Below are 24,530 nucleotides of genomic sequence, written 5' to 3'. Positions count from 1 at the left end.
GATAGATTCATCTAAGGAAATCCTGAAACCAGAAGAGGGAAGCATGGAAGAGAGTCTTTAAAGGAGGTCTCTATCTTTTTATGCCCTGGACCACTTTTGCACTGTCTGGTGAATCCTATGGACACCTTTCTCAGAATCAAATTTTAAGTGAATAAAATGAAATACATAGGATTAAAATGGAAACCACCGATATCAAAGTTATCAGTGCCCAAAAAAAAACAAAAACCAAACCCCAAACCTCCAAAATCAGGGGCAGCTAGGTGGCACAGCAGATAGAGTACTGGCCCTGGAGTCAGGAGGACCTGAGTTCAAATCTGGCCTCTGACACTTGACACTTACTAGCTGTGTGACCCTGGCACAAGTCACTTAACCCTCACTGCCCTGGCAAAAAAACCAAAAAACCCCAAAAAACCAAATACAGTTATCAAAAAAAAGTTCTGAGTCCATAAACCCATTCTCTGCTTTCAGTAAAAATCAATGGCAAGCAGAAACAGAAGCAACCCTATCATCAGAATACACTAAAGCTATCCTCAATGGAAAGAGGAAATCATCCAGCCATCTAATATAATTTCAGCCTTCAAAACCTGGGAGGAAGTAATGGTGGGACCGACTACTCTAAACCTGATTTTCACCAACAAAGAGGAAATGGTTGCTTAAATAGAAACGATGGAATCCTTGGCGAGGGGTGGGGGTGGGAGAGCACCTAACTTCGTCTTATAATCTGTGATAGAAGAGAGGAAAACTAGACACAATCAAACTGGAACCCTAGATTTTGGAAGAGCATATTCCCAAGGGTTCAAAAGAAAGATAAATATGAGCACACAGCTCAAAATTCTACATATAAAGTCAGCTGAGGAGGAATGAGCTTTGAATGATGTATGTGTCAGGTGAAGCAGTTTACAAATCTCATTTGATCCTCACAAAAACCCCAGGAGGTAAGTGCTATTATCCCCATTGTACAGTTAAGAAAACTGGGGCATCATCTGGAAGATAAGGTCAAGAATTATTGGGGGAATTAATCGGGGGGGGGGGGGAGGAAAGGGGCCTAGCTGTACCAGATCTAAAACTACAGTATGAAAGCAGCAACCATCAAAACTACTTGGTAAGAAATAGAGTGGTGAATCAGTGCAACAGGTTAGGCACACAAAACACAGTTGTAAATGAATATAGCAATCTCCTGTTTGATAAACCCAAAAGATTCCAGCTTCTGGGATAAGAACTCACTGACAAAAACTGCTGAGAAAACTGGAAAAAAGTATGGCAGAAACTAGACATAGACCAACATCTTATACCATATACCAAAATAAAGTCAAAATGGGTACACGATTTAGATACCATAGGCAAATTAGAAGAGGAAGGAATAGTTTACCTATCAGATCTATGGAGAGGGAAAGAATTTATGATCAAAGATGAGATAGAGAATATTATGAAATGCAAAATGGATCATTTTAATTACATTAAATTAAAAAATTTTTGGAAAAAAAAAAAAACAACCAACAACAAAGAATGCAACCAAGATTAGAAGGAAAGCAGAAAGTTGGGAAACAATTTTTACAGCCAGTGTTTCTGATAAAGTCCTAATTTCTAAAATATATAGAGAACTAAATCAAATTTCTAAGCATTTAAGTTATTCCCCAATTGAGAAATGGGGAAGTTATTTTCAGAGGAAGAAATTAAAGCTATCTACAGCCACCTGAAAAAATGTTCTCAATCACTACTGATTTAGAGAAATGCAAATTAAAACAACTCTGAGGCATCACCTCACACCTAATAGATTGGTTAATATGACAAAAAAGGAAAACAATAAATGTTGGAGATGTGGAAAAACTGGAACACATGCATTGTTGGTGGAGTTGTAAACTGATCCAACCATGCTGGTGAGCAATTTGGAACTATGCCCAAGAGGTATAAAATTATGCACACCCTTTGACCCAGCAATATCACTATTAAGTCAGTATCCCAAAGAGATTGCAAAAAAGGGGAAAGGACCCAGATGTACAAAAACATTTATAGCTGTTCTTTTTGTGGTGGCAAAGAATTGGAAATTGAGGTAATGCCCATCAATTGGGGAATATCTGAACAAGTTGTAGTATATGAATGTGATGGAATACTACTGGGCTGTAAGAAATGATGAGCAGGCATTATTTTAGAAAAACCTAAAAGAAAAAGAAAAACCTAGAAAGACTTATATGAACTGATGTTGAGTGAAGTGAGCAGAACCAGGAAAATATTGTACACAGTAACAGCAACACTGTGTGATGATCAACTGTATCATTGTATTGCTGAGAAAAGCTAAGTCTATCAATGATCTCAGACAATTCCTAAAGACTCATGACGGAAAATGCTCTCCACACCCAGAAAAAGAACTATGTATGGAGTCTGAATGCAGATTGAAGCATACTAATTTCACTTCTTTCTTGTGGTTTTCCCCTTTTGTTCAGATTCTTCTCTCACAGCATGACTCATGTAGAAATGTTTAACAGGACTGTAACGCATAATGTATTATCAGATTGCTTGCTGGCTTCAGGAGGTGGAGGGAAGACAGAAAAACTTGGAACGCAAAATCTTACAAAAATGAATGTTGAAAACTATCTTCACGTGTAATTGGGAAAAAATATAATAAATTACTATTTTTTTTTTTACGGGGCAATGGGGGTTAAGTGACTTGCCCAGGGTCACACAGCTAGTAATTGTCAAGTGTCTGAGGCCGGATTTGAACTCAGGTACTCCTGAATCCAGGGCCGGTGCTTATCCACTGCGCCACCTAGCTGCCCCCAATAAATTACTATTTAAAAAAAGAAAGAAAGAAAAGTGAGGCAAGCAGAGGTTAAGTGAATTTACCCAGGGTCACACATCTAGTAACCAGTGTCTAAGGTCACATTTGAAGTAGGGTCTTTTTGACTCCAGAACCAGCACTCTATCCACTGTGGGAACTATCTAAAGGGAGCAAGGAAAATACAATGGGAAATCCATCAACCTATGTGAAGTGTGGAGAATTATCCTTCTGTGCAATGGAGCACTATCACAACCTGAGATAACACATTTAAGCTCATTTTCTCCAATTTTATGTTGACCATTTAAAACAGAAAAGGCATAGATGCTTAAATCCAGTCAGAAGACTTGCCTAAAGAAACAATAACCTGATGACAGTAGTAGTTACAAGATCATCCTCAATTCCCGAGTAGAGGGCTGAAAGGGACTTCAGAGGTTTACTAGTCTAACCTCTCAGGTTGTGTGGCCCAAAGTCACAGAGCTGATTATAAATCCAAATTTTCTGAACCTAAATCCTTAATTTTTCCATTGTACTATATACTAACCTGACATTTTTATCTTTGTATGTCCAATATCTACAATATTTAATATCAAATTAAGTTATATAAACTCTATGCTAATCACAGAAGGAATACACTTCTTTTTTAATACCGCCTATGGCTATATGGGCAGATCCTAGACAGTCACATCTTTATTTGCTTTCAAATATGTATGATGAGCAAAATACTGTTTCTGAGAAATATAGTCTAATTATGGCTACGTAAAGACCAAATTGAATTTTTTAATGTTTTCTCCCTCAATCTACATATTCAAGCAGTTACCAGGTCACCTCTATCCCCACAGTATCTGTCACAATCATTCCTATGGCATAGTTTGTACCCTTATCAATGCTTAATTTAACTAAAGGAAGCTTCTTAATGTGTGTTTGTGTCTCTAGGCTCCTCTTTCTCCCTGAGACTTCTCCAAAGCAGAGGTTTGGCAGTGTTTCTCTCCCGCTACAGAAGCTTCCGTGACTCTCTATTGCCAACATGAATTCATCACAATCTGGGTCTAGCTTAACTTTCCATGGGAGGATTTCATGTACTCCCCCTCACGTACTCTATGTTCTACCCAGATTCACCTACTTGCCGTTCATCTTATGTGACATCTGAACAGCCACCTCACTGCCTTTGCACAAGCTGTTCCCCCACGGCTTAGACAAGTGGTGTCAAGCTCCAATAGTAATAATGGATCCCAATGGATGCCCCTACAGGCCACATACCGACTTGGAAAATCACATGTTAAAAAATAGTTATTTATTTTGTCAAATATCTCTCAATTATGTTTTAATCTCGTTCAGGCCTGACTCAGGAGTTTTCCAGGCTGTGTGCCTACGGCTCAGAGCTGAACATCTCTGTCTCTCCACCTAATTAGAATCTCAAGTTCCCTTCAAAGCTCAGTTCAGTGACCCCTCCTAAATATGGTCTTTCTTAATCCTCCAAGTCATCAGTGCTCACCCTCACTCAATAACTCTGCACACATTTTTTATGTATACATCTGCTTACACATGGTTTCTTGGCTAGTTAATGTAATATGGTTCAACACCTACCATCGTGTGTCCTTCCAAAGAATATAACCTTCCTCCCAGTAACTTTTAAAAATATATCCTACAAAAACTGATGTAAAGGAGAACAATGTAAACAATAGGAACATTATAAAGCAAAACAACTTTGAAAGACTTAGGACCTTGATCAATGCAATGACCACCTGTGATTCCAGAGAACTCATGATGGAAGCATGGACTCAAGATGCAGAATAAGACACATGTTTTTTGATGTGGCTGCTTGACTTTGAATAAGTGTTATAAAGGGTTTGTTTTCTCACGTATACTGCTACCCCAGCCACAAGAACTGGGGAAAGATGGGGATGGTGGGACTATAGGAAGAAAAAAGGGGGAGGGGAATATCACTGAAACATTATTTTTAAAATATTCAGAAGAACCAAAGACCAGAAAGAATCACAGACAAGCAGGACAGCTTTGAAAGTTACATTGTTACATTTTAAAGAAAAGTAAGGTATATGTAAGAGACAGTAAATATTTTTCTTTTCTACTTACACTTAGTGTTTAAGTTCAGATCAAAAGTAAATCCCAAAAGAAAACAAATCCACCACCAGCATAGTTACTTTGATTATTTTCCATCATAAAGAGAGAAATATGTTTAAAAAAATGTAATTCCCTTTCAAAAAACAGAAGCTTGGAATAACTATCTCAGCCTCCTTGTGATGTCTACAGTTAAAAGCTGACAAAGATCCATAAGTATGCATCCTAACTATACTTCTGGCCCTGTTCAAAAGAAACTAAAGCTTCAACCAGATAATGACTTTATCATCATGCAGGTGTCACATTCAAAAAGTTCATGACACAAGACTCTTACATACAAAGTGAAGGTGTGTCGTTTAACTCTTAAGTGTAAAAAATTAAGTATCCAAATTTTGAAAATTTGAAAAGTCTAACCACAAACCAGTTCTGATGTAATTTCTCCATATGGAAGCTAAGTTTTAGAATGCTTCAGTAAGAAAAAGCAAATACAATGTGAGTCATATATGCCTAGACTGACACAGAATTTAGGTGAAAGCATTCAAAGTTCTCAATGTTAGGCCATGTTAAATTAGACAAAAAATGGTTTCAGTATTAATGTCATTCAACGAAATGAAGACAAATCTTGGGAAATAACTGTAAACCAGTTTTCTAACACACATAAAATGACATTATTTCAGAGAAAGAATTCTGGGAAGAAATTAAACAAGGATTCTGTACTTAATTCTACTTGGTTGACAGCAAGTGAAGGTGGGAAGAGGGAGAATAAGAAGGCAAAAGTATCTTTCTGCCTCCACATCAAATCAAAATATGAAGAACTAGATCAGGTAAACATTTCGGTCTGTTATCAACCATGCTGGTGATTTTCAATTTCATGAGCTCAAATCTTCAGATAAGACTAATTTATGCCCTAATTTTACTTTTCTACAAATGTCAAAGTGCCGATTGAAACAAGGAAGGAAAAGGGAAAGGGTGGCCATTTCTTCCACTTAATTTTAGTGCTCTTACATTTCAAAAAGTTAATATAGGATTAGTCTCTGCTCATGCAAACAAACATGAAGAACCAAGTCATGGTAAATATTTTGTTTCAGCCCACTTTGGCAAATGTTAGGTTAAAATAGGAACCTAGATAATAAGCTTTTTTATTAAATAGAGCTTAACATACCAGATAAAATAAGTAGTTCAATAATCTCTGCATCTCCCAGATAAGCAGCAGCATGTAATGGTGTCCTCTTTTCATTGTCCTATGATAAGAAGGGGAGAAAAGTTTTAAACAGAAAATTCTTTTTACTATATTTTATTTAAGGGGAAAGACACCAGTATCAATTCCCAAAGTTGAAATGATCCATTTTCCTAACTTTTCAGGATACATAGAAAAACTATAGAATAAGGGTCACGAAATCTGACCTGGTAAGGATGTTAATGTACCAATTAAAAGACAAAAAGCATCACACATTAAAAGACTTCTTAGTCTTTTTTCTTTAGTCTTCTTAGCAGGATTCTTAGTCCTATATGACATTATAGGAAATAATTTCATACTTTATCTGCATAGTGATCTCCCTATCAGAAACACGACATACCTATTTTTAACATCACACTTTCATATCTGTTTTCATAATGTCATCTTTTCAGTATTTGAACTTAAAATTTAGTAACACAAAATTTAAGACATCTTAAGCAGTACTTATTTTTGGTTCAAAGATCACCAGGCTTTTAGATTCAGAGCTAGAAGAACTTTTAGAAATTATTATCCAATGTTTTCATTTTACATGTGAGGCAAGTAGGGGCCATAAACATTAAATAATTTGTCCAAACACCAAGTGAAAAGAGCTAGGATTTAAACTCAGGCATTGGTCACAAATCCAATGTTCTTTCCACTAAACAATACTGTTACTACAATGGATTTTATCCCATTTACAAAGAGCTTTATGAATCTCAAAATGTAGATATGAGCTGTTCTTCTTATTGACAGACCGTCTAAAGTCATAGAACACTAATAAAAGCTTAAAACTTCACCAAGGCTCGGAAGCGCCTTGTATACTAGAAGGCAATTTAATGAGGATAGCTCTGTCTACTTTGTTCAAAACAAAATTTTGTACAAAATAAATTTTGTATTTTTTTAACCAATTCAAATTGAAAGGGCAGAAAACCCCAAAACAAAACAAAACTACACACCAGACAGTAAATAGTTTTAGAATTTTGAAAATTCTGAACCATTCAGTTGAGAGCAAAAAATATTTCAGGCCATAAAGGATATAATAGAGAGGGCAAAAATTATCACAAACTGTTAATAAAGTATATAGTTTTGGAAATTAATTTTAAGTTTACAAAGTTCTAAAGCCAAAAAGGGACTTGCACAATTGCTTTAGGGAATATTAACAAAATGCATGGGAAGCTGCAGACAAGCAAAAAAGGCTTAAAACATCATTTGGATATGTCTAACAGTTACTTTAAAAATAAAAGAAGAGAAAAATCTAAGTAAGGGTGAAAAGAGAATGGGAAACAAAATGAAATGCTCAAAACATGTATTTATCAAATATGAATTCAGCAGCACCATTTATGATAGCAAAACCAGAACAACAAAATGAGTACTCATTGATGAGTGAACAAAATCACATCAAAAAGACAAAACAATCACCATGACCACTAAGGACCATATTACTGGCCAACCTACAAACCAATCTCAACCAAAGGTGAAAGTCCTAGAAGTCACAATCACAGGTTGTGTACTCTTTCATTAAGGCTGTGATCACCCAATCTAGCATCTGCTCCCTCTGTAACTGGGACCTTCACTTCCCATGACTAACCATCTAATTGAGTTTATGCCCTATCCAGGGTGGTGCTGAGAGGGAAGAGTCCAGAAGCTATCCTCAGACAGACTTTCCACTTGAGTTATACTTCAAGCTAGGGACCCTCCACTCGCACACAGGGACTTATTCTAAGAAATTCACACGATAGCAACGTCAGCACTTGCAGGGCCAAGAGATATTAGGGCAAAAATGAGAGTGGGGAACGGAAGGGTTTGGGGGAACCTCTGCCAGCTATTGATGAAAATGATGTACTAATACAATAAAGGCATACTAGAAATGAAGAGAGTAACCAAAACTCAAACACCATGAGAGTAGCTAAAAGAAATTAAAGAAAAGACACAAGATGAAATTATAACTACTGAGGAAAATCTTAGAAGATCCAACATCTTAGGATGCTGAAAACCTTATCAAAGTAGTGGACACATTATGAAAAAAACAGGATATAACAATGATTCCACAAGGAACATCACTACAAAGTAAAAAGACCAAAAAACTATCAGAATATGAGATAACAATTATCAAAAATAACTGAGCTGGAAAACAGGAAGAATAATTTAATAATTGCTAGGCTTCTTGAAAAGCACACCAAAAATACGATCATCATATTTCAAAAAAACTGCCCAAAGCTATTACAACTAGAGTAAAATAAAACTCTAAAACTCTATAGAATCCTCAAAGTCAGTGCTTATATTTCATGTAGGATCCATTCCAGTGCTAGAGAGGCATCAGACACTTGACACTTACTAGCTGTGTGACCCTGGGCAAGTCACTTAACCCTCATTGCCAAGAGAGAGAGAGAGAGAGAGAGAGAGAGAGAGAGAGAGAGAGAGAGAGAGAGAGAGAGAGAGAGAGAGAGAGAGGGAGGGAGAGAGAGAGAGAGAGAGAGAGAGAGATATTGAGATTGAGATTGCAGGTCTTTATGGAGCTAGGTGGAGGAATCCTATGAGAAAAAAAGAAAGTGGGTGTGGTGAGCAAGGGAGGGGAAGATTTTGTGGAAAGCCTGGTAGGTCCCACTAGGAGGAGTTAGTTGGTGTGGTTGGGGTAAAGCACCACATAGGATTCCAGAAAGCCTTTCTTGATATTAGGCACACGGGTGGGGTTCCTAGACCTGGGTGAGGACTTAGAAGTGGGATTTTCCCCTCTAGTCATGGTTGGGTAGGCTGGGGATGATGGTTTTTGATTCGGGGAGGGAGGGTACCCAGGCGGCTGAGTGGACTTGGAGACCCAACAGGACACCAGCTAGGTGGGAGTTTCTTCTATTTTTGTCCTAAGGCACAACCTGAAAGAAACCTTCAATTCAACACACCCAGAAATGCAAAGGCTAACCCTAAAATGAAAGGGATGTAAAGTACCGAAAGATTTGTTTAAATTGATACAAAGCAAAATAATCAAAACCAGGACAATAAAAATACACAATGACAACAATGTAAAGGAAAACATGTGTATTTGAAACCTTATTAATAGCAATTACCAGTCTCAGTGTCTCAGAACAGATAATGATACACATCTCCATCCTTTTGTAAATAGATGCAGTACAGATGCAGAATGCAGTATAATCTGCTAGATGCTGTGTGGGTGTATATGTTAAGGTAGAAGGGGGAGTATTAATATAGGAGAGTATATCACAAACTAACTGTAGTACAAAAACAAAGGACAAAGAAAATGTTAAAAATAAAATACATTTTCTATTTATTCTTCTACCTAATTAACCTTTTATTTTTCCAATTAAATATTAATTTTCAATAACAGGAATGCTTTAATTCTTTATAAAAATCCTGTATATAACTATAAGGATTAGCTATATACTTCTAACCTGATGAAAAATCTCATAGCTAAATCAAACAAAACTAAAATTTGAAAAAATTCTAATTAGAAAAAGTAATATAGGCTGTTCTATTACCTTCTTCCCCCTTGATTATTATTGGGGGGGGGCAATGAGGGTTAAGTGACTTGCCCCAGGGTCAAAGAGCTAGTATGTGTCAAGTGTCTGAGGCCAGATTTGAACACAGGTCCGCCTGAATCCAGGGCAGGTGCTTTATTCACTGTGTCACCTAGCTGCCCCCTCCCTTAATTATTTTTACCGCAACACATTTTTTTTGTTTTTTGGTTTTTGGGGGTGAAGCAATTGGGGTTAAGTGACTTGCCCAGGGTCACACAGCTGGGAAGTGTCAAGTGTCTGAGGCCAGATTTGAACTCAGGTCTTCCTGACTCCAGGGCTGGTGCTCTATCCACTGTGCCACCTAGCTGTCCCCCCTTAATTATTTTTAAAAGAAAACTATATTGGTTTCCTCTTTACAGGTTTTGAAAAAATAACTAAATATTCAACCCACAAATAATTTTGCCGAGCAGTTCCTCCTTAGCAAGAAAAGATTATAAATACATTAATGCTTGCCATGGAACTTATCTCAAAGAAAACAGGACAGTCCATGTAGTCATAAGATTATAGTTTGTAGGCTTGGCCAAGTAAGACAAAAGACAGAACTAATCCCAGGTTCTACAACTGACAATTTCTAAGCTGACCTCCTAAGATTCTCTGTTTTGTTTTGTTTTATTTTGAAGTAGAACTAAGATTCAACTTGGAAATCACAAAAACTATGCTCTATTATCCAAATGGGATCTCATCAATTTGAAGTTCCTTCCTAAGATGCAGACTGCAACCCTATCCATGTCTAGCTTTCGTGATGTTCTCATCCAAGCAAGTCCATCAAACAGAGAGACATTTCCACCAAGACTGTAAAAGAGCACTCTGGCTGTCCACCTGTCATGCCCTGCTCTTACCCTGCAGCAAAGGACTAGCTCATCTTGTATCATATTTTCCTCGATGACCTCTTTTACACTTCTTTTCCTCTGCAATTTTAAATTGGTTATATACTGTGGTCTGTACAGATCCACCACGTACCTCTTTGCCCTAGAAGAATCGTTCTTTTATCACTTGCTCAAGGCCTTTCATAATAAACAGAAGTGGATCACACAAATTCCCATCTTTCTTGGATGCACAGGTGAAGAAAAAGAGTCTTAGAATAATTACTTAAATGAGTGGATTTAAAGAAACACATTTGCTAATCCACCCTCATGGTGGAAAGGCTCATGACAGGTACTAATAACAGTTTCAAAACAACAAGCACTCCAAGGTGTTGATTCATGGATACATGGCTCAGTGTAATCAGGGCAAGGGGGACAATGTGGGCAGTGGTCTTAGACAGACCCTTTTGCCATATTGTCTGCAGACAACCACATTGAGTAGGCAGCTAAATCCAAGACAACCCAAAAAGATACCGGCTGTTTAAATAGATATTAAGATGCTTGCCCTGTTCCTTTTTGTCTCCCTGATTAGAGAGTTAGGTTTACTGTCTGTGATCTCTTACAATGTCCCGACCTTTTGAAAAGGCACTTAGAAGCCAAATTTAAGATTTTGTATGATTTAATATCAACATACTTTTGTTTCATTACTGCCATTAGCACCATTGAGTTAAGCTTCTTATTTTGTTGTACAACCAACTGCCTAACATAATACATAAGTCAAGATTAAACACAACTGACTCTCAAGCAAAATTACTGATTGTTAAAGAAACTGCTAAAAAACAAGGGAAAGCAAGGGGACTTAAAATTTTAATGAAAACAGGCATTCAGCAGTCCAAATTGAATGATATTCCTTAAGGAATATCAAAGAGGAAATAACGAGGGGGCAAAACAGGAACCACAATCACTTTGTGATGTCTTGATGAACTGAACTGTTCCCCAACCACCCAGTGCCCTAATAGCAGGAAGTCCCCAACCTCTATTTAAAGAGAGAAACTATAGCAATAACGCACTATTGTAACAACTATTTATCGTCCCCTCAGAATAAGAGAAAGCAAAGTCTTGTCTACCTGGTGATGACAACCATCCGCTTTGTTTAAAAGGATTTCTTCAATAACTGTAAAACACAGGGACGCTGCAATCCACCCTCCCACCCCCACCTCCCCTTCTCTCTCAGGGCACAAGATTTTTTAATATGGCTCTAACCTCCCTTTCCAAGGTACACTATAGGCAATCAGAAAACACTGAAATGAGGTAACTGTTCACTATTTTCTATATGAAACATGATCTTAATATTAGAGATTATACTATAAAAAATTTAAGAGAACTAGATAATATATTTTTCACAGCTTTGGGTAAGAGATATGTTCTTAGCCAAACAAAAGATAAAGGCAATTACAAAAGGTAAAAATGATAATTTTTAATTACTTGAAACTAAAAACATCAATGCATCTAGGGTGAGAAAAGGTTTAGGAGAGGGCAGGAGAGGAAACCAAATTTTTCCCTTCAAAGGATTTCCTTAAAAAGATACAGAAACGATACTAATCCACTGTTGGTGGAGTTGTGAACTGATCCAACCATTCTGGAGAGGAATTTGGAACTATGCCCAAAGGGCTATAAAAACTGTATACCCCTTGATCCAGCAATACCACTGCTAAGTTTATATCCCAAAGATATCCCAAAAAAGAGGGAAAAGACCCATTTGCACAAAAATACTTATAGAAGCTCTTTTTTTGGTGGCTAAGAAATGAAAATCAAAAGGATGCCCATCAATTGGGGAATGGCCATTGTTTGTCTTTCATTCCCAATGAGGACCATGACTTCAGGGTGATATCATGACTTGTACTGAATTGGATTTAAGTGAGGGAGGGCTGTGCAAGATCACCAACCTCACAATCTGGCAAGATATCTATCAGGATGACTGGAAATGGCTCTGGATGATTTACGGTTAAGTGACTTGCCCAGGGTCACACAGCAAGTAAGTGTCAAGTGTCTGAGGCCAGATTTGAACTCATGTCCTCCTGACTCCAGGGCCAGTGCTCTATCTGCTGTGCCACCTAGCTGCAGCTAGAACCACTGGAAGTGAGATTTGAACTCAGGTCCTCCCCACTTCAGGGCACTGCACTACTTAGCTACCCGGGAGAATGGATAAACAAGTTGATGTATACGGTTATGATGGAATATTTTTGTGCTATAAGAAATGACAAGCAGGATGATTTCAGAAAGACCAGGAAAGATACGAATTAATATAGTTAAGTGAGCAAAACCAGGAGAACATTGTGCACAGTGATAGCAATATTGCTTGATGAAGAACTGTGAACAACTTAACTAATTTCAGTAATACAATGATCCAAAACAATCCAAAGAGGACTAATGATGAAGCATACTATCCACCTCCAAAGAAAGAACTGATATTTTTTTGGGGGGGGCAATGGGGGTTAAGTGACTTGCCCAGAGTCACACAGCTAGTAAGTGTCAAGTGTCTGAGGCCAGATTTGAACTCAGGTCCTCCTGAATCCAGGGCTAGTGCTTTATTTGCTGTGCCACCTAGCTGCCCTGAAAGAACTGATATTGACTGAACACAGACTGAAGCATGCTATTTTTCAGTCTTTCATTTTTTTTCTTTTATCTGAATCTTCTTATAAAAAATAACTAATATAGTAATGTTTTACATAATTGCACACATATCTGATTGTTTACTGCGGGGGGATGTGTTAGGAGTGCAGGAGGGATAGAATTTATAACTCAAAACTAAATGAAAATGTTTATTATAAAAATATATAGAAATGTAACTAATACACAAACATGACTAACAGCCATTCCTCAATAAATGGTCAAAGGATATGAACAAATAATTCTCAAAAGAACTGCAAAGTATTCACTCTTGTAAATTGCTTTGAAGAGTAAAAGGAAATTGAATTGAGGACATAAGGACCTCAAGAAATCTGGTCAAAGAGAACATTTATATATCCAGGACAATGCAGATTCTGTAACCTATTTACAGAAAAGCAAGGAATCCCATCCCTTCTTAGACTCTCATATTTCATTTTTGAAAACCAAGGAATTAGAAAAGTATTACTTCTTTTGATCTGAGTACCAGAAATGAGGATACTGGGTCTCAAACTGGACATTATTGCTAAAACAAGTGAAAAGTCTCATTAAATTTTACAAATTAGTATAGCTAATATGGGGAAGATGTTTTTGTTTTGTTTTGGTGAGGCTATGAGGGTTAAGTGACTCGCCCAGGGTCACACAAGCTAGTAAGTGTCAAGTATCTGAGGTTGCATTTGAACTCAGGTCCTTCTTTATCCACTGCACCACCTAGCTGCCCCTGGGGAAGATGTTTTATTGATAAAAGGTGTAGACACCTCCCCTGCCTCTCAAGTATGTGAAGACTTCCCCCAAAGAATGGGCAGATGAGAACAGTTTGTTTCGATGGCCATGAAGGTGGCTGAAGTAGGCACTGTGGGGCACTTAGAGCTTGGTCAGAAATTGAAGATTCCATGGTCATCCATGACATCCTGGGCCATTTCTAGTCTTCCTAACTTTTGTCTTGCCACTGGACTTGTCCAACTCTGCCTCTCTTAAATCCAATTCACACGCTACAAGACAGCCCTACCAACAAGATGACTATACATCGGTTAGCTGAAACTACATGCCGTAAGTTTATGATTAATTAAGAACAGTCAATTGATATTCTGGAGAATGAATCTTTTGGTTTAGCTATTTAAGAATTTATATGACTTTTCTATACATTTTCCTAATGTGACTGACTACCCCAACGAAGAATTTTGTACAATTACAAGGCCATTTGGAATCTCCCTCAATTCCCACCTGGTTGGTCTCCAGGACTTCACCCTCTCCAGAGACTCAACTTCCTGCAAGATAACACGTTCCTATGGGACATGGCAGACATTTAATCAATGTTTGTCCAATTTAATTCAAAAATTTTTAATTATTTTAAAAGGGTTTGGGGGTGGGGGCAGCTAGGTGGCGCAGTGGATAAAGCACTGGCCCTGGATTCAGGACGACCTGAGTTCAAATCCGGCCTCAGACACTTGACACTTACTAGCTGTGTGACCCTGGGCAAGTCACTTAACCCCCACTGCCCCCCCCCAAAGGTTTCTAGGAAAGTTATGAGGATTGCTTAAGATTCTAATACTTTTCAACCTAATTTTAATAGGTTAACAATAATAAGCTAGAACCACATTTGTACCCTTCAAGTACATTAAATGAATGTATCCTTAAGGAAAAAATTGTCCAGTTTACGATATACGAAAGCATACAGAATTATCTGATTTACTGGTGAAAAAATTCAAGTACAGAGAGACTATAACTTACTCATGACCAAATGGCTAATAGGAATCAGCAGCAGGGTCTAACCCAACTTTCTCTTGATTCAAGTCTACTGCTCTCACAAAACCGCTATTGTACTGTGTATCATCATGATTATGAAAACCCAAATAACATAAAAATTAGCTATCCCAAAGTCTACTCAACAGAAGTTCTTTCACAATCAATATAAAAAATTTAACATGATAAATACAATTTCCTTTGTAAGTTTAGGAAATAACTGTAATCTTATTAGAATGAAAGAAAATCATCAAAACCAAAGGACCTAGACCTAGAAGAGACCTTGGACACCGTCTAGTCCGCATTCTTCATGTTAAAGGAACTGAAGACCTGCGAGTGACCTGTCCAAAGATAAGTTAGTCAGTCGGTAGCAGTACTAGAATTGAAACACAGCTCCTCTTCTTTAGTGCTCTTTCCACTACACTGAACTGCTTCCAAAGTTACTTTATACATTGTATGTCCTGAGTCCCAAGTATGTAACTAATATATTTATTTAACTCTATAAAACTGTGAATCCTGATGTCCAAGTTTGAAAAGTCAGTACACTAATAATAGATGTGATCAAATTAATGTGCCTACACCTTTTAAGGAATGGAAAGATATGTGCTAAGAAGTACACATACAACACTATTATATTAACACTACCAAATTATTTTCAGAATTTAAACCCAGTTGTGAGACATATTTAATACCAAAGTTAAACATTTAATAAGATGAAGCATGAACAAATACTTATTCAGAATAATACTTTCTGTACCTCATACAAATTTCTTCAGTAAGACTAGTAATGTATCATAATAAAAAAACTGCTCCCTCCAAACTGCTAGTTATCTGCAAACAGGTATTTTTACAGATGCTTCTTGTTACCTAAGACAAACTGAAAATTCTGAGTAGAATAAAACACATGACAAGTGTAAATGCTTATTCAGCTAATAAACTGCCAAGTTACATAAGATTTTTTTAAAAGAAAATACAAAGTCTTAACTTGAGAAATAACAAACTAAAATGCACTAAATGGTTAACATAGTCATTCCATAAACAGGGAAGACAGAAAGCAAGTTCACAAAAATGTCTCCTCATCTTTCTAATTTGGCCATTATATTTTTCTAGTCAACAGTCAAGTTCCAAATAATCTAAAATGGATATAATTATAAATATGTACTATAAAGAAGCAGTGTGATATAAAGAGAAAAGCACTAACTCAAGTTATGTGGCAATGATCTAGTCCCATAAAAGAGGTGGGCAACGATGAGTGAATCTCAGTATCTCTAAATAGTTTTTTCATCTGTAAAATAGAAGTTGGAATCAGATTGGAGATTCTTAACCTAGGGTAAGTAAAATATTTTAATAGCTACTCTTAAGTATATTTTATGCATTTTTAAACACATTCTGAGGAGGAATCTGTCCACAGGTTTCGCCAGACAAAGGGGCCCATGACATAAAGAGTTAAGAACCCCTGAACTAGATGATACCCAAAGTTTTTACCTTAGATTATATTATCTTTGTTGTTAATCTTTTGTTTGAACTGAAGAGAGAAAAGAGTTAGGGGTAAGGTGAACTCCCACAAGAATAGTGGAAAATCTGCTTTCTGAAGCTTAGCAATTATGCTAGAAAAAGTGGAAAAGAAATTCTCTACATTGACTCTAGGCAGCTAGGTGGTACAGTGGATAGAGCTCTGGGCTTGGAATCAAAACTCATTCATGAATTCAAATCTAGCCTCAGATAACTTACTAGCTTCATGACCTTAGGCAAGTCATAACCCTCTTTGTCTCAATTTCCTTATTTGTCAAATGAGCTGGTGAAGGAAATAGCAAACCATTCCAAGAAAACCCCAAATGGAATCACGAAGAGTTGGACATAAATGGGGAGAAAAACCCACAACTGAACACCATCACCACACCACATTCACTCGGGTTTTCTGAGGCAGAAAGAAAAGCTTGACGTATATTATCTCATCTAAATATATGTGTGAAAATATATTTATCACATATATATCATCACATTTGTTAAGAATTTCTCTTCCAGGGGCAGCTAGATGGCACAGTAGATAGAGCACTGGCCCTGGAGTCAGGAGTACCTGAGTTCAAATCCGGCCTCAGACACTTAACACTAGCTGTGTGACCCTGGGCAAGTCACTTAACCCCAACTGCCTCACAAAAAAAAAAAAAATTTCTCCTCCATTTGTTCTAGAAACCTGAATTAAAAATCCTCCTTCCAACACTTACTGTGTGACTTTGGACAAATCACTTAATCACTGTTTCAGCTTCCTCATCTGTAAAAGGGGATAATAGGACCTACATCCCAGCACTGTTCTGTAGCTCAAATGAGATCATATGGGAAGCATTTGGCAACCCTAAAAGTCCTATATAAATATTAGTATTGCCAAACACAAGTAGTGGCTCTGAAATTTACTAAGCCATTACTTAGACAGATTTCTGAATCATAATTATTTCCATCATCTATATTTTGCAGTACCTAAATCCAGTGCTAGTGTTTTGTTTATGACATTTTATTATGTTTAGCCAATAATATATTTAAAATTTTGAATTAGTATTTTACTTCAGTATCACAACTGAAAAAAATGATAATTCAACTTTCCCTAGAGAAAACACTATTATATTAGATAAAATTTCAATGCCTGCCATGAAAGCTTGAAATAAGATTTAGAAATTTTGTCAGGGTAGGCTATTTAGTGTTTTAATCTCTATTGAAGAGAAAGTACTGTTGGGTTTACCATTTCTGTTATAATTCTCTAAGCATTGAGTAATTTCTGAATATTTAAGTCTACCAAATTTTATTATCAGAAAAATATTTTTATTAATAAAGGTAAGTCAATTCTTAAGTAACTTAAAAAAATACAACACCATTATCTTCTATATTGTTTTCCTGTTGAAAAAAAAGGAGTAGAAAATTAAGAGAAATTCCCGAACATGGGTCTTTATTGCTTTCTCTCAATGCCATGGCAGACTTGGTTTATATCAAAATTGAAAACCCATTTGTGCTCCACAAATCCTTGTTGAAAAGAGCCAAATACTATTCCCTTGACTAAAATCTTATTCTGATATTTCAATTATGTCATAGAGGTGACCCACACTTCTCTAAGGCAATCTGGCAGATCCTACAAACTGGAAAGACTTCAAAGAACATGTCAGGTAATGGAATCAACGAAACCTGAGAAGCAAAGTTTTAAGAGCTCAGTAAGCAGCCACAGTAAGTCCTGAAGAATTCTACTATGGTAAGGAGTCATTGCCATCCACAGTGCTGATAGAAACAGATAAAAATCACAGGGATGTGTGTGTGTGTGTGTGTGTGTGAGTGAGAGAGGGGGGGGGAGGGCACAAATCAAAATACTTATTTTTTTTGATGATTAAATTTTTTCCTCAAAGCTTTTGAAAATGGTTTTTAAAATGTAACTTGATATACCTGTAGAAGGAAATAAAATTTTAAAACCTACTTCATTCAATCCAAATGTTTGCTAAAGAATTCAAAGTTTGACTTAAAAAATAAAGTACTTTCATTTTTAGTATCATTTTTAGTGATATTATCTTCTTACAGAATAGTACAAATCTGTAATTCATAGGATCACAGGATTAGGAGCTAGGAAAGACTTTAGACATAATCTAATCCAACAGCTTTGTTGCTGTTTGTCCTTTATTCTTGAAGGGAACCATTGACATCAAGGAGGTGATATCATGACTTGCACTGAATTGGATTTAAGTGAGGGAGGGATGTTCAAGATCACCAACCTCACCTTCTCCTCCATCTGGGACCAGTGGCAAGATACACATCGAGACAACCAGAGATGGTCCTAGATAGTTGAGTTAATCAGGGTTAAGTGACTTGCCCAAGATCACACCGATAGTGTCTGAGGTCATATTTGAACTCAGGTCTTCCCAACTTCAGGGCCAGTGCTCTATCCACTGTGCCACCTAAGCTGCCCTAATACAACTTGCTTTGAGAAAGAAGAAAACTGAAGCTTAGATGGTCCAGTGCCTCGTCCAATGTCAGACAGGTAAGGTAGTAGACCTGATCTTAGGTCAATTCACTCCAATATATGTAAGGACAGATAACTACCAACACAATGGATGACAATCAAGATACAAAAGTCTACAATGATTACCAAAATCTGGCCAAGTTGAGTAAAATGAATTGTTTTTGGTAATATACTTGTCATAGAAAAATATCTAGATATTTATGGTAACATCAGGGAATAATGAATGGCCAAGTCCCTAAGTGAGAGCTGGAATTTTAAAAAATTAGAACCAATCTAAATTATTTCTTTATTAGAAATATAATTTAAAGATATAAGTATGATATATAGACATTAAGTCTTGAAAACAACTATAAAACTATTAAATACTGAAAAAGTTTAAATGTAGATTAGAAAAATCAGAATTGAAGCAAGAAGTAATAGGAAGTTGGATAGAATATGTATAATTTCAATTACATCAAATTTAAAAGGGTTTGTTCAAATAAAACAAATGTAGCCAAGATCAGAAGGCAGAAAATTAAGGAAAATAATTTAAAGACAGTTTATCAGATAAAGGCTTCATATAAAAAATATTGAGAACTTTTGACAAATCTATAAGAATACAAGTCATTCCCCAATTGATAAAAATGGTCAAAGGATATGAACAGGCAGTTTTCCGATATAGATATCAAAACATTGTGGATAGAGCACCAGTCCTGGAGTCAGGAGTACCTGAGTTCAAATCCGACCTCAGACACTTAACACTTACTAGCTGTGTGACCCTGGGCAAGTCACTTAACCCCAATTGCCTCACTTAAAAAAGAAATCAAAACATAAGAAAAAAATTCTCTAAATCACTGATTAGAGAAATGCAAATTAAAACAACTATAAGAGATCACTTTGCACCTAACAAAATTGGCTAAAATGATTGAAGGGCAAAGTGACAAATGTTGGAGGGGATGTAGAAAAATCAGGACAGTAATGCATTGTTAATGGAATTGTGAACTGATCTAAACATTTTGGAGAGCAATTTGGAATGATGTCCAAAGAATTATTCAACTCCCTTTGATCCAGCAATCCCACTACTAGGTCTATTTCCAGAGGTGATTAGAGAAAAATGTAAAGAGCCTGTATATATGTCCTAAAATTTACAGCAGCTCTCTTTGTGGTTACAAAGAACAGGAAAATACAGGGATGCCTATCAATTGGGGAATGGCTGAACACATGGTATATGATTGTGATGGAATACTACTATGCTATCAGAAATGATGAGCTCAACGATCTTTGAAAAACATGGAAAGACTTGCACATAATGAAGAATGAAATGAGCAGAACCAAGAGAACACTGTATACAGTATCAGCAATATTGTTTTAAGAACAGCTTTGAAAAAATGTTATTTTGACTATTATCAATACCCAATTAACTATAAAGGAAATATGAAGACACTATCTGTATCCAGAGAAAGAACTGATAAATATTAGTATGTATAGAAAAAAATTATATCCATATATCCATACATATGTATATAATTATTTTATATACATGTGTACACACATTTGTGTCTAATAGTGGCTATCTCAGGGGGTGGGAGAAGAAAAAAATCAAATTTACACCATAATTTTTGTTGTATATTTGAAAGGAGTAGCAAGTTGTTCATAGTAGATTTGCAATTTCACGTGCAATCATCATTTTTAATTGTACTGTTATAGAAATGCTTGTTTTATTCCATAAATTAAAAATAGAATAAATTTAAAGAAAAGTGGAGTAACAAGAAATAGTACCTATGATGAGGAGTGCTATAAAGTAAAAGTATATCCCCAAAAGTTTCCCCTACCCCCTAAAATTAAGTGACATATAGCACTGTAGTGCTATTTGGCCAATGCTCCATTGACTACAATGACTACAATGAAATTAACTGTCCTTGTAAAGTCATTTAGTCACTAACACCCAATAGTTCTAGAACTGCCTAGGACATCCCCCTCCCCCCAAAAGTAATACTCTGGGTCTTACTCAGAGGTCACCTAGTTGGTACATTTTCACTTTTTGTTGGGGTTTTTAGTGACTTGGAATTTCCATGTATCAAAACTGTGCCATGGCAGCCAAGAAAGCTAATACAATGTTTGGCTGCATTTGGAGGTCCAGTGTCAAAGACTAGAGATAGAATAGTTCTATTGTATGTACTCTGTCCCAGTCAAACGATATTTAAGACAATATGATCAACTCAGGGTACAACATTTTAAGTAGAAGATGGAGAACCCCAAAGAAGGGGTGACTGGGACCTTAAGAATGCCAGAATTGGGGCAGCCTAGCAAAGAGAAAGGAGTGGGAAAGGGAGAAATTATTGCTTTCTTGTTTGAAGGACTGTCACCTGGAAAAGAAAATAGATCTGTTTATTTTGCCCCCAGATGAGAAAAGTAGAGGTAGATTTATGAAGCCTTCAGAAGAATGAAATGGATTGTACAAATTCATTACAACTTTATAATAATGCAGAACTGGCCTCACAGTGAGGAGGGTGTGGATAACAAGTTAGCTGTATGAGCCTGGCAATTCACATAACTTTTGAGGACCCCATCTACACAACTCTCTAAAACTGAGGTAGGAGATATAGAAGTGCTTGATATTGATGAAGCCACCTAACACTTAAATCTACCCAATAATGTAATGGCTGTCATGAACAAAGGCTACTTCATTTACAATGCTTAACTTCATTAGCATCTTTAGCAGATTCACCTTTTTTTAAACTAAATGCACCATGAGTTTCCTTCCAATGCCAAGATCCAGTGATTCTGTGTTAAGGACTGTAAAGGGGCCCCCTAAACTTGTCCTTTTGTGTTGTCATATTTTCCAGAAATGCTAGACCCATAACATGCAGGAGGCCCTGAATGTGTCAAGGACAACACCCCTCCACTCCACTTCCCCCCAAGGTGACATAATTTGTTTATATTCCAAACTGGACTCCCTGGAGAATTAAAACAGGTGCCCCTCAGTCTGCTCTAGGAGGAGGAACTACTTGTGTGGCTGGGACCCTTGGAGATAAGCAGACAATCTTATCTTCATAGTCCCAAATTCCCAAGGGCAAAGAATCCAGCTTTAGCTACCACCTTGCTCCTCCCTCTTCAAAAGAATTTTGTCTTTTTTCCACCTTTACAACACCTTTCCCCTCCTCCTTCCTTTGTCCTGCTCTTATAAAAATGCAAACTTCTGTATGGATTGTGAACTCTTAGGGTTCCACATGCATATTCATTTTCACCTAAGTTTCATCAAATTGTGATTCTCTGTTGACATGTGACAAAGTTGATTTTTAGACCCCAGATTTCCAGTTTTTCTTCCATGGGACTTCAATTAGGGATATCAATTCCCCCAACTACTCATTTAGCATGTGTATCCAATATAGTCCTAATATCTAAGAATATCAGGCAAGAATAAAGCAAAGAATATGCCATAGAACAATATCATTAATAAACATCAATCCCAAACATTTAAATTATATCCTAGCAGAAAGACTAAAGCAATTTACACCAAAAAAGGATGTTATTATCAAATTGAATTTTTAACTGTGATGCAAAAATAGTTCAACATTAGGAAAATGGATCACAAGAAAAACAGTAACATCCAAAGCACAAGGTTATCTCAAAAGGAAAAAAAAAAGTTTTGGCAAAACACAAAATTCATTTATACTTGGGGGGGGGGGAGAACCTTACAAATTATCAACCTAAAACTAAAAACAAGTAATATATACAGAGAGGACTAAGTTTTCCAAAAGTAAATAAAGTAAGGACACCGCTTACCCCACTATTATTTAATAGGGCTGTAAAAATGCAAAAAGAGCAGTAATACAAAAGAAATCAAAAACAAAGACAAAGAAGAAAAACTTCCTCTATTGATACAAATCAAGAGCACTTCTATTTAAAAACAAAAGCAATAAAGGGTAGTGCCATGCAAAATAACTGGGCATCCAAATCAAGTCTATACAACTATTGAGTACATTTACAAAAAGTTCTTCTACTTCCTTTCTTTTCATTACCTTTCTAGGAACAAAGGCAGTAGATGGTAAGAGTGATCTGAGATTGGGGCTTGGTATGGGCAGCATTGGCAATAGGATAAAGGGGCAAGCGAGTGAATGAAATGGTTCACCAACAGTTCAAGATGGGGAAGGAAAAAGAGTACAGCCAGTGGAGGGATGAGCCCCTGGCAAAGAGCTGAGGGGTAAAAGAACTGGAGGTGGCATTAAGGGTGAAGAACAATGAAATTACTCCTGATACGGTATCCCTTCTGTGTGTCAAGGCTCCCCTTTCTACATGTGCCTGGAAGTACAACTACTCCTTAATAAATTTAAAAAAGCCTGTTTTGATCCTGTCTTTAAAAAACCTTCAACAGAACCTATCATGACTTCAAGCTATTGCTCTATATTCTTTCTCAGCCAAACTCCTAGAAAAAAACTTACATAAACTGATGACAACTAAGCAAGAACTAGAAAAATAATTCATACAATGGTTGCAACACTATCAAAGAAAATGATTTTGAAAGATTTAAGAACTCTGATTAATGCAATTACCAATCATGACTCCAGAAGACTGATGATGAATCAAACTTCTCACCTCTTGGCAGAGAGGTGCAGAATGATAGAGCTTTTCCAACAAAGCAAACATGTGGGTTTGATTTGCTTAATCATACTTATTTATTACAAGGAAGGGTTTTGATTGGGGGTGATGAAGAGTTACGGAAGGTGGGGAGGAAGTAGCACTAGTGACGTCAAAAAAAGTGTATTGAACATTTAAAATACTCAAAGAAAAGGAAGCTCAGATAAATAGGGTAGTGTTAGTACTAATGGGTTAAACTTTAATATGTACTTTTTAAAAAGGCACATAATTGAGTTTCACAGTTTCATTAATCTTTTTTCTGCTCTTCTTTGTATACGAATGTTTGTTGATGTTTCTCAAGTTCAAAAGAAATAAAAAAGTAAAAGCTGTCTACACTCCTTTCCTTCACTTGGCATCCTTTTCCCATTCAATCTCAACCCTTTGCAATCTGGATTTTAAAGTCATCATTCAACTCAAAACAGCCTCTCCCAAGTTGCCCGTGAGGTAACTGCCCAATCTGATGGTATTTCCCTATCTCCACTCTGCATTGTGGTACTGTGGGTTGCTTTTCTCCTAGATACTCTTTTCTTGCCTGTTTTCTCACACTACACAGTCCCTCTTACAGTTCTCCTCCAACCTAACTACTGCTTCTCAGTTTTCTTTGCTGCCTCATAGTCTATATCACACCACACCCCACAGTGACTAACTGTGGATACCCCAAAAGGCTCTGTGCTGAACACCTCCAAACCCCCCCTCCCCATGCCCCTTTGTCAGGCAGACATAGCCACTGATACTGAGAAGATGTAAAAGGAGGAAGAGGACCACGGGACTGTATTTGCCCTGACACTGTACCCTGAGGATGACCCGGCTATTCTAGATGCCATGAATCTTAACTCTTCCATATGTGTTGTCTTCAATGGAATGAGTTTTCAAGATGAGTAGGGGACCTTCTCATCTTTCTATCCATAACCTAGCATAGTCCTTAACACCAAAAACAAACAAAAAAGCAAACAAACCCCACCATTTAATAAATGCTTTTTTTCATCCTTTCATCTATATATCCACTCCCAGGTGTTCTGCCGAGCTCCAGTCTAAATGTCCTTTTGGACATTTAAAACTGATATCTGGTGACAGCTCAAACTCAATTATATTCAAAAACAAAATTCAT

General features: G+C 36.8%; 1 protein-coding gene across 3 annotated transcripts in view; it reads right to left on the bottom strand.

Annotated features, from left to right (window-relative positions):
- The window catches only part of ANKRD28 (ankyrin repeat domain 28), a 183,243-nt gene that overhangs the window by 95,005 nt on the left and 63,708 nt on the right, over positions 1 to 24,530 (bottom strand). For all 3 annotated transcript variants that reach the window (XM_043965044.1, XM_043965045.1, XM_043965043.1), the window contains exon 3: positions 6,015 to 6,093. In XM_043965044.1, coding sequence (XP_043820979.1) covers positions 6,015 to 6,093 — 79 coding nt within the window. The remainder of the gene's footprint in view (positions 1 to 6,014; positions 6,094 to 24,530) is intronic.

The sequence above is a fragment of the Dromiciops gliroides genome, chromosome 5 (assembly GCF_019393635.1).
Source record: "Dromiciops gliroides isolate mDroGli1 chromosome 5, mDroGli1.pri, whole genome shotgun sequence".
NCBI lineage: Eukaryota > Metazoa > Chordata > Mammalia > Microbiotheria > Microbiotheriidae > Dromiciops > Dromiciops gliroides.
Note: the sequence above shows the minus strand (reverse complement) of the source record. Positions and strands in the feature narration are given on the sequence as shown.